Genomic DNA, 13,726 nt, shown 5'->3' with positions numbered 1-13,726 from the left:
CAGTTTTTCAGCAGAATGTTTTTGGAATAATAAAATTGGTGTAGTAGTTTTGTGAGCAGTAGTTTGCATACTGATTTAAACCTGACTATATAACCAAGAATTCTATTAAATGTTGGATAGAATAGAGAAAGGTTTAAACCTCTGCCAGGTCTTTATTGCTGGTTTCTGATCACATTTTTGCTAACTCCTTGTGTGGTTATTGGCACGGGAAGGGGAAACCTCTCGAACAGGGATATAAAGAATAGTTGTTTTTAGTAAGAAAGGGTTAGTATGCCTGGGGGTTTTTTGTTGACCTTGTTAGGAACACAGTACTAAACGCAGCGTAGACATACTAACTAAAGGATTGAGCATGGCAATAATATACATTCTTGTTTTCCACATTGTCACATAAAATATTTATTACACAGTACTAGACAAACAGTGTTTATATTGTATTGTGCATCCAAATTGGAAGTGTAGTTTTTACATACTGATATAATAATGAAAAGATTTGCAGTTCACTTTATCAGCCACAAGGTGTTGCTCCATGCTGGTAGTGATGAGAAATCCTCATCCCTTTTATATAGTTGAGCATGCATTTTGTATTCGTGAACAGGAAGTATTTTATACAGTGTAAGAAATGGTGTTTAAAGTGAATACTTGTTAGTTAAAACCGAGAGGTCTAATATACTTTCACAACATTGTTTAATAAATCATCATCCACATTTATAAGAAGTTTTCAGTTCAGTAACAGTGTACATAGCAAGTAATAGAATGCATGAACTGTAAACACTGTATTCACTTTTGGTGGTGAAGAGTTACTGCCCCATTTACACCTTCGAACAGGACTTTTTACAAATTGTGGTAGCAACAATCCGCGTATTACTATGGCCAGAATTCCAGGTATGTGCAAATAACGATCCCTGACGGCAGCTGCTAGTATTTGTGGTTGTTTGGATGTATTTGGACACTGATTACCTGCCGTTACTGGCAGGTCATCATCTCTGGCCACAGTCTGTCCATCCGCCACCAGTCTATCGTTTGTTTTTTTATAGGCTGTGCCACAGCAGCTATTCACACCACCTAAGATTGTGGCCGCATGATTCTGCAAATTCTTGCTGCCAGAATTTGCACATGAGGCCTAATGGTTTACAAATTGGTGAACTATGTGAGTGTGAAAGCTACAGTTTAAACTTGTATGCATCAATGGTCCCTGAAGATGGGTTTTTTTTCTTTTTTCTTTTGTATTTTTGTTTTTAATTAATATTTATTTCATGTGTGAGCCATTGTGTTTGTAACACTAATACATTTGTGTAATATAAAATGTTTTTCAACAGATCACTTTCAGTATCTGTCTCCAAGGAAGAGGATTATAGAGAACAATTTATCTGCCGCTCACCTGATCACTACGCCTTGTCCGATGGAGACTGGTCTCCACAAGACAGGTATGCAGATCCATACCTTTTACTTGCTTTGCATACAGGGCAACGAATTCAGTATTCCCTGTAATGTTTTTCACTGTGTTTTGTAAAGGATTGCGTTTTTTAAGGGGGAGAACTTGCACAATTGGTGGCTGACTAAATACTTTTTTGCCCCACTGTATATATATATATAAACACATTACACTATAATTTTGCACTGAAGTTGCTAGAGGGCCAGACCATTATAAATGGGGAAGCAGGTTGTTTACCATGACAGAAGTGATTTTTTGTTCTGAAGATATGGGTAAATAACGCGGTTTAACAGCCTTTGAATGTAGGATGATTGTTGGCGCGAGCCATGGAGCGAGTATCAGCAAAACAGCAGAAATCGTTAAATGTTCAAGTGGGGCTCATTGTTAAAGTGTTTAAAGACTGGACTGTCAGCCGAAAATCTGGGTCTGAATGTGCGAATTGTGGCCATCAGCGAGTAGTCAATGTTAGGGCAGAACGGAGAGTGGCAAGACTGGTACAAGACAACAGAAGGGCAACTGTGCAGTGTCAGATTCCTCGCATCACCTTTCAACATCTCGTGGAGTCACAAGGCGGCCCAACTAAGTCATCTTGTGGAGTTATCTCGTGGCCCAAAGAAGTACTGATGAGGTGGTCATAGTAATCTGGCCACTCAGTGTATATATGTGTGTTACGTTCATGAACAAGGATCGAGATTCACAGACATACCGCCAATGTCCACGTACGTGGAGGCACTGCTCTAAAGAGAAAACTCCCAGGTCAATCAGCTTAGCACAGAAACGCCATAGAAAATGAGATGATTTGCATGTAGTGCTAGTTAAAGATCAACAGGTATTATAGGACAATGCATCCCAATTTTTTTAACTTTTCTAATACGTGTGTATTAGACTTGATATATAATAGAGGGGGTCAGCAACGTGCGGGAAGTGTTTAATAAATTGGGATAAGCAAGAAGGTGAGGGGGGGCAGGATGGAGTAGGGAGGACAGGTCCCCAATAGAGACAGAATATAGAGCAAGGTGTAAGAGATGTAGATAGTCACTGACTCCATTACCCTGTGTTCATACTTGAGGAGGCCCTTGTGGATGCTCTTGTTGATGCCTAATACAAACCGCTTTTTTGGAAGTTAACTTTCTGGCTTCGGAGGGTAGAAGTCATGTCCTCCATCTTCATGATGGCCCTTTTTTATTTGTCAGTAACTGTATGGAAGCAAATTTGTTAACACTCAGATTGTATGCATGGCAACCTGTTTATGCCCTGTATTGACTTTCAAACTATCAGACTCACTGCAGGCCTTTGACCAGATAGAAATGAAGGCCATATACTGGCCTCGCTGAACTAAAGGTAGTGTAGCTCTTTAGACTCCCTATTTTTAGCATTTTTGTTGTGTTTTGTTCTTCATACACAAGCATGTTGAATGAGGTAGCTCCACAACTATGCAAAGTACAGTAAGCAAGAGCTAGCAACCATATTTCAGGTTACGGTATACAGATGAGAGAAAGTTGTTATCTCTGGATTACAGGACTGCGCACATAGTCACTGGACTTTGCAAAACCAAATGAGTGCATTATTTTGGTTTGATATAGCAATGAAGATTTCAATTTTTTTAAAATAATTCTGTAGTTTATTACCTCTACTTTTATTGATTGGAGTAGAACTCGTTAATGTAGAGTTCAGGAACCTGCTCATCAGCCAGCGAGCACTTTTTATGGTGTTGGAAAGCTGGTTCTATTGACATTTACTGAAAAATGTAAAATGAACCATCATTTGTTTTGTAATTGACTACCAGTTCTATGCGATTTTTTTATAAAGCTATGCAGCTAAATTCAGAGTGCAAACTCAAATCATTCCACCCGCAGCCTGCTTACAAGCTTACTAAAGAAAATAGGTTGAAACAGTGCACTAGACCAACAGACTATTAATCGGAAAATGGAGAATTGATTTCTTTGGGGGAAGTGCGCTCTGAATTCTCGATTGATTGACAACAATTCCTTTACTCTGTTCTCAGTGGTTTTTCGCAGTCTATGGGCCCAAAGAGTGATTCAGAGCTGGAAGTTAAACCCACAGAGAATATGCTCCGAACAGAACTTCAGATGGAATGGACGTGGGGAGGCTTTCCGGAGTCTGCCAAGGTACAGCATATTGTCTTTACAAGCTTCAAAGACTGTGGACATTTTATGCCTTTTATTTAATAGTTGACACATATTACATATTTTGCATGCCTACACTACTGTAATGCCAAACATTTGTTTTGCTCTTGGTCACTAATTCTCTCTAAAGCGTATATTACCCCAAAACCACACTGGGCATGGACATAGTTCCGTCCTAGTCTGGTCAGTTACCGTCTCTTCTTCCTGCTCTGTAGATGCAGGATGCCATGCCAATGTATAGTGTGCCTGGAATCCTGTCGTCAGGTTTCTGGTGACGCGCCCCCTTGCCAAACCATTCACAGCCAGCACACGGCTATCAGCTGGGAGTGTTAAGAGATGTCATCCCTGCCCTACAGCCCGAGAATTGCAGAGTTGGGAAGAAGGGACTAAGCGGTAATGTGACAGTCCTCAAAAAAAAGGGGGGGGGGTTAGGTATTTGCACTTTTTATTTATTATAGCCAACCTATGCAAAATCATTATTGAATGTATTATACCTAATAGGTTTATTCACTTCACACATACTTTAAGGCCCCATTCACACTGAGCGACATGAAAATCGCGGGACTTTTAGCGATATTGAGCGACGTGTCGCGCGACTTTTTCCTATTGGGCTGTATGCAATCAGGAGCAATATCACTCTAAAAAAGGGTCATGTAGGAGCGACAAGCTACCAGCGACGAGCTACAAGCGATATTGAGCGATGAGATGTGAACAGCTCCATTGAAATGTATTGGAGAAGCTACATAGAGCGGTATCGCGCGGAAATATGAGCAATATCGCTGCAAAAATCGCGCGATAAATCGCTCAGTGTGAACGGGGCCTAAGACTAGTGAGATAGTTGAGAGACCTAAGACTAAACTATCACAGGTTATACCGTTTATACACAGAAAATATATATATTTACACGGAAATTAACGATTAATCCGTCGATTTAATCGTTAATTTCTTTGATCGATCAAAATTATTTTGATCGATCAAAGTACTCACCTCTCCGCCTGCTTCCGTCGGCGATCCGGTGACGTCACGGACATCGACGTTCGTTGACGTCGATGTCCGTGATGTCACCGGACTCCTCCCCCTTTCTAATGTATCTCCTCTTTCTATGTATTCACTGCTTTTATATTTTCATGGTTCATATCCATGTCTACATTATCAAATGACTATCTGTGTATTCGACAGTAAAGTAGTGATTCTTGCTGAACAAATAATTTGCAGTATGCCTTGCAAAGACTGTTCATTGAGATAGAGGAACAACAAATCAATCTTGGTGTGTAGTATTATTAGTAGGAAGCACACCCTGCATATCTAATTAGCAGTTCTTTCTAAATCAAAGGCATGGATTTAAGCTGGCAGCATGCTGGATGTGTTGCTCTTTTGTAGTTGGGGTTTTGTCATTGGTACAGAAAAGGTTGAAGAGCTTTATTGAAATATATATAATGGAAATCCAGTGTTTGATTGGATTGCTTTGTTTCAACTTAGAGAGGCCCCAGTGTTTTACAGCCATTCTATAAACTGTTTCTAATGTTGCTTGACTGACTAGAATCTACTACTCTACATCAGAACATTGGGGAGAATCTGGAGCAGCTGCACATGGCAACCAATCAGCTTCTGCCTTTCATTTTTAAAGCTTAACTGGACAAGCTAAAGATAGAAGCTGATTGGTTACTATGCACATCTGCTCCAGTTTTTGTAACCCCCCCCCCATTGTATTATATGGTCATGCTGCTATTTCAGATTTCAGGAGAATGATAAGGCACCTATGAGATGCAGAAAACCATAGAACTGCAGAACTTATTAACTCATAGCCATGTATTGCTTTGACAGTAATGCATTGTATTTCTAACAAAATGTGTATGTTTTTTAGGCGTCAAAAAAAGAGAGAACAGAACACTTGCGGACAGCCACGATTACTCGTTCTGAGAATACGCACTTTAGGGTAATCAGCTCCGAGGCCTTGTCAGGCACGGCTGAGGATTCATCCACAGAGGACTCTGTTTGCACTGTACTTAAACCAGAACCACGACCCCACTCCATCAGTGTTCAGATAGATCCAGACGAGTTAACAACAGCTGAATCCACCCCGACCTCTCCCTCTGAAGAAATCCTTCCCCTGGAGGCTGCTGATAATGTGTCTGATATGAAGCCCTCATTAAAAACAGACTCTCCCACAAAGAAGAAAGGTAGATATTAAACCAACACATATTTGACAGATCTGAAATTCATTGATGCCTGGGGACTTTTTCTTACCAATATGACACAAATGGAAAAGATCAACTGGGGTTGAATCCATTTATGTTAAAGTACATGGATATCCTGCACTCTTCCCATCATGGGACTGAGTCGTAGCTTGTCCTAAAGTGACTCTGTCATGAAAAAGTAATGTCATAAAAAAAGAGTTCAACGAGTATGTTTCAGTCACAGTCCTGGAACAAGCATGCTATAAATGTCAAACACTGTCAACCTTTTCTCTCCTATACTTGTTTTGCATCAGTGAGAGCTTTGACGTCGAAGTATCAGGATGAAAACCAGGCAACTAGCATTTTCAAAAGGAGAGTTCAGAATTGGCAGCCTCACTTAACCTATCATAATAGAATCCCTTTATGATGCACCATTTGTCTTATCCCTTATTTCTAATAAAACTTGAGTGGTTAAGGAGAAGAGACAAAGGAAGAAAGAGAACCATATCCTATTATTTGGGGTGGTCTTTTAAATACAGCATCTAGTCTAAGTTTGTTTCTGATCCTCTCTGGCATCATTACAATATTGCAAGGATTAAGGGATGAACACACTTGACTAGTTCTGGAAAATTGTTGTTTGCCCCTTGTTTCATACCCCTACCAGTTTTTCCTACTTTCCTATTGTTCTGTGTTCAATGCATACATTTTCTACTTAACTGCAAATTTACGGGTTTTTTTTTTGCAGGTTTTCTATGCAGTCATGTGACCACAAACCTCCGGTGTGTGTGTGTGTGTCTGTCTCTGTATGGCTGGTGGGCTTAAACTCTCCCCTGGCTGTCAATGCCATGAACACAGATGAGATGATGTGATGCTCTGTGGGACTTCACTGTGATGTCAGCCCTGTACAAAGACACACTCACCGGGAGCTTTGTGGTCACATGACCTTATAGAAGACCTGTAAATAAAGCTATTTACTTTACAATTTAGTAGAAAAGGTATGCATTGAATACAGCGTGGAGGCAACGTTTAAATGATGCGTTAGTGATTTTTGCCTTTCTTTCTAATTTAACTGTAAAAGGAATTTATCCCGAGCCATTGAAAAGCAAATGAGGAAAAAAAGGAAGGCGCTTTAGGATCTGCGACTATTTCATTTGATTATGGTTTAGCCCTGTTAATAGAAAGTAGAAAAAATTATTGTTAAAAAAAAAAAAAAAAAAAGAATTGTTTATTAAGAAACAGGTCAATCATAAATGACAACAACAATCAAATAGGTATCATATTAATCTCACATTTCTGGCATTTTACATAACAGAAAAGGCTTATCCGTACATTCAATTATTTCAATAACAATGCTCATTTCCAATTAAAGTACCTTGCCAGTCAGTTTGGGTAGGTATGGGACATTTACTTAGACCTTTTTAGGTTAACAACATAAGAATAACCCAGAGAAGAAAAGTAAAGAAATGGAAGACAAAGAAGTAGAACAACTTTTATTCAGTTTTGTGTTCTTTAATGATTTTTTTGACATGTTAATATGGGTCCACCAACACAAGAGCCTATTACTGCCTGCCTGTGTGGGAGCACCCTGCATGTAGCGGCCTATGCCCGATGGTTGCTCTTTGTTGGCAGAAAGATGGAGCATGTAACTTAACTTGGTGCCAGTGGAAGAAACTTGCTGCTTTTTTGGTGCTTTTCACCTTCTGGCCGCAAGTGGTAAACATGAAATATATTCACAAATATAAATTCCTATTTACTGGATAACATATTTTTTTTGTACATTAGATTTAGAACATAAAGAAATAATTCTCTGTAAGGTTGTCTTGTGTGGGAAATAAACGCATTCTCTTATTTACATTTGTTTTCAATCCACAAAGGGGTGAGGAAGAGGAGCCAGCATCAGGGTCCTGGTGATATTTATCTGGATGACTTGAATGTTTTGGAGCCTGAAGTGGCAGCACTTTATTTTCCTAAAAGGTAAAGTTATGTTTTGTACAAAATACAAGTCTCATTAGATAAGGATAGGGAGGGGGGTTCTATATACTGTATTTGTGTATAAATATACATGTGTATACAGGCATGTATGAGAAAGCTTTGCCAAGTTATTATAAAATATGGTTTGTGTTACTTACACTGTTACATTAACCTCTCACATGCCATATGGAGGTTAATTTTTTATTTAGCAGAATATTTGCCATTTACCACCCTCTTTGCATGCTGTATACATGAAGTGCAAGTGTCGTTATTACTGCAGTTCTGGTTTTGGTCATTGCCACATGCTTGACAACAGAAACATTTTCCCAGCCATTTAATAACAGAACAAAACAGTTAGACTGTAGCTTGCTGTCAAAGCAAAGATGTATAATAGACACATTTGTTTCACATATTTACTAAATAGACTCCATCTCAGTCTACGTCCATAGCATTACCATAATGTATAACTGGTAAATATTATAATTATAAATGTGTGTAAACTGTTATCTGATCCAAATGTTGTTCTGCAAATCTGGATGTAAAATTGTCATGTGACTACTGCTTTGTTTATAAAATGAAAATACCCAATTTTCACCTTTTTTATGCATACATTCATGGTTTTCATTTTCATGCCTTTTGCAGCAAAATACAGATAAAAAAAAAAAATCATGTCTTAAAAGTAGAAGTGTGAATGAGGCCCAAAAAGCCATTGCCTTTACCATTCCCTATGATAGTTCATACAATAAACATTCTTATTCATTATACTTATTCTTTAAAGCAGAACTCCGGGCAAATAAATTCTTAACCTTTTGCAGTAGGGCTACCCTGCAGTGCAAGGGTTAACTGCTTGTTTAGTCTAGGTAGCTACAATAGAACAGTCCTACTCCCCCTCATCGCAATCCCGGCTGACTCCTACACCGCTCCCTGCAGCCTGTCTCCTCCTCAGTGTCCTATACAGTGTATAGAATGTGATTACTCACTGGACCTTAAACTGCTGTAGTGGAGAGGGAGAGAGGCAGAAGGGACCGGTCTAAGAGAAAGCCAGGGTCGAGGTTACGGTGAGTATAACTGTTATTTTAGCTCCCTTGACAAAACAAGCACTTAACCCTTGCAGTGCTGGGGTAGTCCCGCATCAATGGTCAAGATTTGATGTGCCCGAAGTTCTGCTTTAAACGACTTGTAGTGGCACCAATGTTGGTACATTTAATCATCTTGTGTTCAACAATGGCTACAGCATTTCAATGAAAAAATCCATCTTAATAAATGCACACACATTCATATATAAAGTGTATTTTATTGTTTTTTGCGTTGGAGCCAGTAAAGCATTGCAGTCACTCTCAGTGGAATAAAGGTGTAATGCTCTGGTTCCTGCAGACTCCTTCTCCAGTCCAAGTTATAGAACTTTGATGTGCAGGGATGGGAGGAAGAATGAATTGACTATAAGTGTGGTTCACTTGTATTTTATTGAGAAGCACATGTTGCTCTGCTGCGTGGCTGACCGGGCTTGTAGTTTCTCCATTCACAGATCCTGTCAAAGGATGTGTGCATGGATGATGTGGTTGTGTGGGTGGAGCTACGCATAGCTGCGCTAGATGAAACAAACTGTCGGGAGCCTGCGGGGAGAAGAACCCCGCGATTCAGGTCAGGAGGGGGGTAGGGGGCTGGCGATGTGACAATGTTCCTGGTTTAAGCAGGTGACACAATGATACCATGTTTATTAACACTGAGACATTATACTTGTATTACAGTGAATCAGATCCAGGTTCAAGGCAGTGGATGGAGTCGGACACACTCTCAGGCTCTCAGTCCCCGCAGTCTGTGGGTAGCGCTGCTGCAGATAGTGGTACAGAATGCCTCTCAGACTCAGCCATGGACCTGCCAGATGTAACACTCTCTCTTTGTGGGGGCCTAACAGAAAACGGAGAGATATCGAAAGGTAACTTGTACTGGCAAGGGACAGCAACTAGGTGTCTCTTTTCCCCAACAGTGACCCCAGTATAAAAGTTTATTTTATTAGCCTGTTTTAGAGGGACACATAAACTTGTCTTTCACTTGCTTCCTGTTAGCTGCTTTCCTGTATGTGGTGTTACTGATTAATAGACATATGCTGACTGTTAGTGAACGGACACCTCACAGGGACCAGATGACATAATAGTATTTTGCCTACTAGATGTATGCTGTATGCAGCAGCTGAGCTAATCTGAAGCTTAGGAGTAACATAATGAGCCTTCTCCAGCTGTGCAAAGATGGAGGTCCCAGCCCATCACTGAGACTGTCCCTGCTGCAAAGGGGCAGCGTCGCTAAGTGTTGATTTACTTGTTAGAATCAATAGAAGTTTGTGTCTGTACTTGAAATGTAAAAGTAGCACAAGAAGCATGGAGAACAGCAGAGTGAGAGCAACCGGATTTTGGATACCTGCAGGAAAAAGAGAGGCTTTCTGATTGGTTTCTATGGGTTATTACACTCCTCTACATCCTCTATACTCCTGTATATGTGGTATGTCAGGACAATAAATAATCCACATAAATGAAGACTAAAAAAAAAGAGCGCCAGGTAATAGTGTCAAGAGTCTAAAAAAAGCATTTATTGTGTCCACAAATAGCGACAAGAACATATGCAAAAGATCTTTACCAGCAGTCCAGCATTTGCACAAGATGTTTTACATGCACAACTGCTGATCTTTACACACCAAGGATTTCCACTCCTGCCTGAGAAATAGGATTGTGTGCAGGAGCTCCACTGGTGTGGAGTGAGCTTATAGAACTCCAGGATTTCATAAAACTTACCTTTGCCATTTTGGTCTAGGGGCACACAAAAAGTACTCACATACTCACCTGATATTCAGTCCTGCGGTAGTCAACTGAGGATCAGGTGAGTATATCTTTATTTGAGCTCCTAGACCAAAATGAGCACTTAACCCTTGCAGTGTGGGAGTAGCCCCACTGCAAGGATTAGTTTTGTAATTCCTGGAATTTGTCTTTAAACCCTGATGGAGAGGGATTCCTGACCTCCAAAATGTGTTGGCTGTGCATGTCTTCTTGTCACCATTTGTGAAGCCAATAAAGGTTTTTTTTTTTTTTTTTAGACTCTTGATATGATTACCTGGTGCTCTTTTTGGCTTAATTCATGTGCATGTCTCATCTTGGGTGTCCCCTTCCTCCTGTAGGGAGAGATGAAGAGCTTCCAGAATCGAGCCATCAGGCCCAAATATTGTTCCTATTCGACTTTTCCTATTAACCTTTTAAAATAAATACAAACAGGAATTTACAAGTACTTGAGTGCTGGTGATCTTCATTTGCATCAAGATCAGTGGGGTGACTAACATAAAAACTCTACCCCACTTTATCCAAAGCTAATCATGTCTGGAGTTGGGCTTTAAATGTGATGTTTTTGTCTTACTTTACAAAAATGCTCATCCATTATTTTTTTTTTCATGTTTTCAGAGAAATTCAAGGAGCACATTATCACATATCAAGAGTTTTCAGAAAACCCAGGAATAATTGACAATCCTAATCTAGTTGTGAGGATCTATAACAGGTATATCACAGTAAACCACGCTAGTCTAGGCTTTTCTTGTCTGGCTTCTGTTGTGGTTGTCTGTATGTTTGAGCCTATAGTTGTAGTAAACTGTTGTCTGTTCAGTCGGATGCTTCATGATTGCACATATTGCAGTCTGGCATTTTGTCTCTGTAGGGGGGCACATCAGCAGCAAGAGGTAAATAGGAGAATCTTTACCAGGTGTTAGTGTGTGCCTGTCAGCAATTTTCCTTGAACAGACTTCATATGTGACATATACACACGTAAAACTTACTGAAAATAATTTTATTTATGGGATATTTAAAGTAGCAACTGATATCTTTATAATAATCGGCACAGACACAAAGCTGAACTCCAGGCAAGCAGCTAAATACACAGTTAAATACGTAGGTGGGATTTTTCACCAGCCAGGTTTTGTAATACTTTTCAATCATTCTTGTGATCCATACAACACAGCCAAGTCTTGGATCTCTCCTCAGACTACACTACAGTGAACCATGAGCCTGGGGCCAACCCAGCCTGTGACTGGACAATCAAAGAACAGCACACTTATTAGGGCACAACTTTGATAGCATTTTACACAGCAATAGAGCTGTGCTTGACTTAGAATGCTGACCCTACCAAACCATGTCTGAGTGTTGCTGTGCAGGAAAATATGGGTGGCTGATATCAAGAGAGATTTGGGTGCTTCTGCTGGTTGCATGTAAAGTATATGCAATAAGTGATGAGCCTGGACTTGATGCAAGCCCATTTTACCCAGCCCACTCAAAACTTTGACTGCCATTCCCCCCCCCAGCCCAGTAATTTGCAAAGAGATGCATTCTCTGCTCTATAAGTTACAAAAGGGCGAGGAATGCCCCTGCTGCAAATGCTGCTACTGATTGGTCAAGGAGAGTGGTGTTCACAGTTTTAAGCGGGCATGGGCAAACTCAGATCAACTGGGGTTGCACCAAGCCCTGGCTCATTTCTACATGTTATAATTTAAAAGAATACAGAATAGGATTTAGTGGCTTTTTTTTTTATATCTGGCTGGAGTTTAGCTTTAATATGATTTTAGGGTTCTATAAAATGGGATCTGTAAAAAGAAGCTGTCATAAAGTAAATTGCTTCTCTCAGTTCGAACCAGATGTTCTCTGACCAATGCTGTACATACCACTTCCAAGGCAATAAAATGATCAATAGGAATTACAGTAATAGAAGTAACCCGTGGCTTAATTGCCTTTAGAAAAGCTGCTTCCATCGGAGGCTTCTGAAGTAGATGCATATCTTTTCAAACACTTCTGACATGGAATTTCTTGAAGCCTTTTTGGTGCTTATATGGGGCTCCATTCACACATGGCAGTAGCGGTTTCCGGATAACCACGCGGAATGAAACCGTACAAACGGTAACATACGTGTGGATACTGTGCATTTATGGCTGTGAATATGGCCGGAACGGACGGATTCCACACATAATATCGTGCTTGGACTATTTTGCAGGACGTTCAGTTTCGTACCGCGTAGCCGCCGCAATAGTCTGAACAATGCCCATTGTAATGCATTGGTTTTTATGTTTACTGCGTTTCCGCGTTTATTCGTATGCGCGAATACGTGCAGAAAACCACTCGTGTGAATGGAGCCTTAGCCTCTGATATGCTTTTATTATCTGTCTGTCCATTTCATTTTTGTTTGCATATCTACAGTGTATGTGTGTGTGTGAGCATACTTACTAATATTATAAATGCTGTGGTAACCTTACTAAGCTTTTGTTTTGCAGGTACTACAACTGGGTACTGGCGGCACCTATGATCCTGAGTTTGCAAGTATTTCAGAAAAACTTACCCAAGGTTAATATCATGTTAATATGATCTATGACATATTGCCATCAATGTGCCATTTTTTTCAATGTTACAAATGTATTTTTGTTGCTTTTTTTTAGAATACCATTGAGTCCTGGATGAAAGAAAAGATGCCAAAGAAATCAGGAAGATGGTGGTTCTGGCGAAAGAAAGATAGCCTGGTTAAACAGGTATGCCAATGTTGCCTTCTGAGCTGGATAATGTATACAAATACTTGAACCTCATTTTTGGTGGAACATGAAAGAAACCCCAAGTAAACTGTTTTACTTTTATTACTTCAATCCGACATCGGCGGCCTCTTGAATTGTTTACATCCCAGCCAGCCAAATCTAGTGTGGAGCTTCCTGCACCTCAACAATAATCTATTGACTTGAATTGAATGTATGTGTTCTGTTGAAACAACATCTCTTTAAGCCAGTGGGATGTTATTGTGCAGGCATGGGCAGCAAAGTACTAGTTTTTGCCAGCCGGGGTATAATAAATGCAGGTGATCGCCCTAGTGGGAGGTGGGAAGTAAGTTTTTCCTTTAGTGCAGTACATAGTAAGAGTGAGCTGGTATGAATGTCGTTATTCCATTTCATATGATTCATTCTGCCTTGTTTTTTTTTTTTTTTTTTTTTTTTT

At 40.0% G+C, this 13,726-nt stretch overlaps 1 protein-coding gene across 1 annotated transcript in view; it reads left to right on the top strand.

Moving 5' to 3' along the window:
- Positions 1-13,726, top strand: part of LPIN2 (lipin 2) — a 49,976-nt gene that overhangs the window by 13,778 nt on the left and 22,472 nt on the right. The window contains exons 4-11 of the mRNA XM_018553893.1: positions 1,317-1,424; positions 3,438-3,561; positions 5,444-5,759; positions 7,631-7,730; positions 9,476-9,663; positions 11,171-11,264; positions 13,021-13,090; positions 13,183-13,272. Of these exons, the coding sequence (XP_018409395.1) occupies positions 1,317-1,424; positions 3,438-3,561; positions 5,444-5,759; positions 7,631-7,730; positions 9,476-9,663; positions 11,171-11,264; positions 13,021-13,090; positions 13,183-13,272 (1,090 nt within the window). The remainder of the gene's footprint in view (positions 1-1,316; positions 1,425-3,437; positions 3,562-5,443; positions 5,760-7,630; positions 7,731-9,475; positions 9,664-11,170; positions 11,265-13,020; positions 13,091-13,182; positions 13,273-13,726) is intronic.

This window comes from Nanorana parkeri, unplaced genomic scaffold (assembly GCF_000935625.1).
Source record: "Nanorana parkeri isolate BGI_ZX_2015 unplaced genomic scaffold, ASM93562v1 scaffold7, whole genome shotgun sequence".
Classification (NCBI taxonomy): Eukaryota; Metazoa; Chordata; class Amphibia; order Anura; family Dicroglossidae; genus Nanorana; species Nanorana parkeri.
This window is presented reverse-complemented; position numbering and strand designations above follow the sequence as displayed.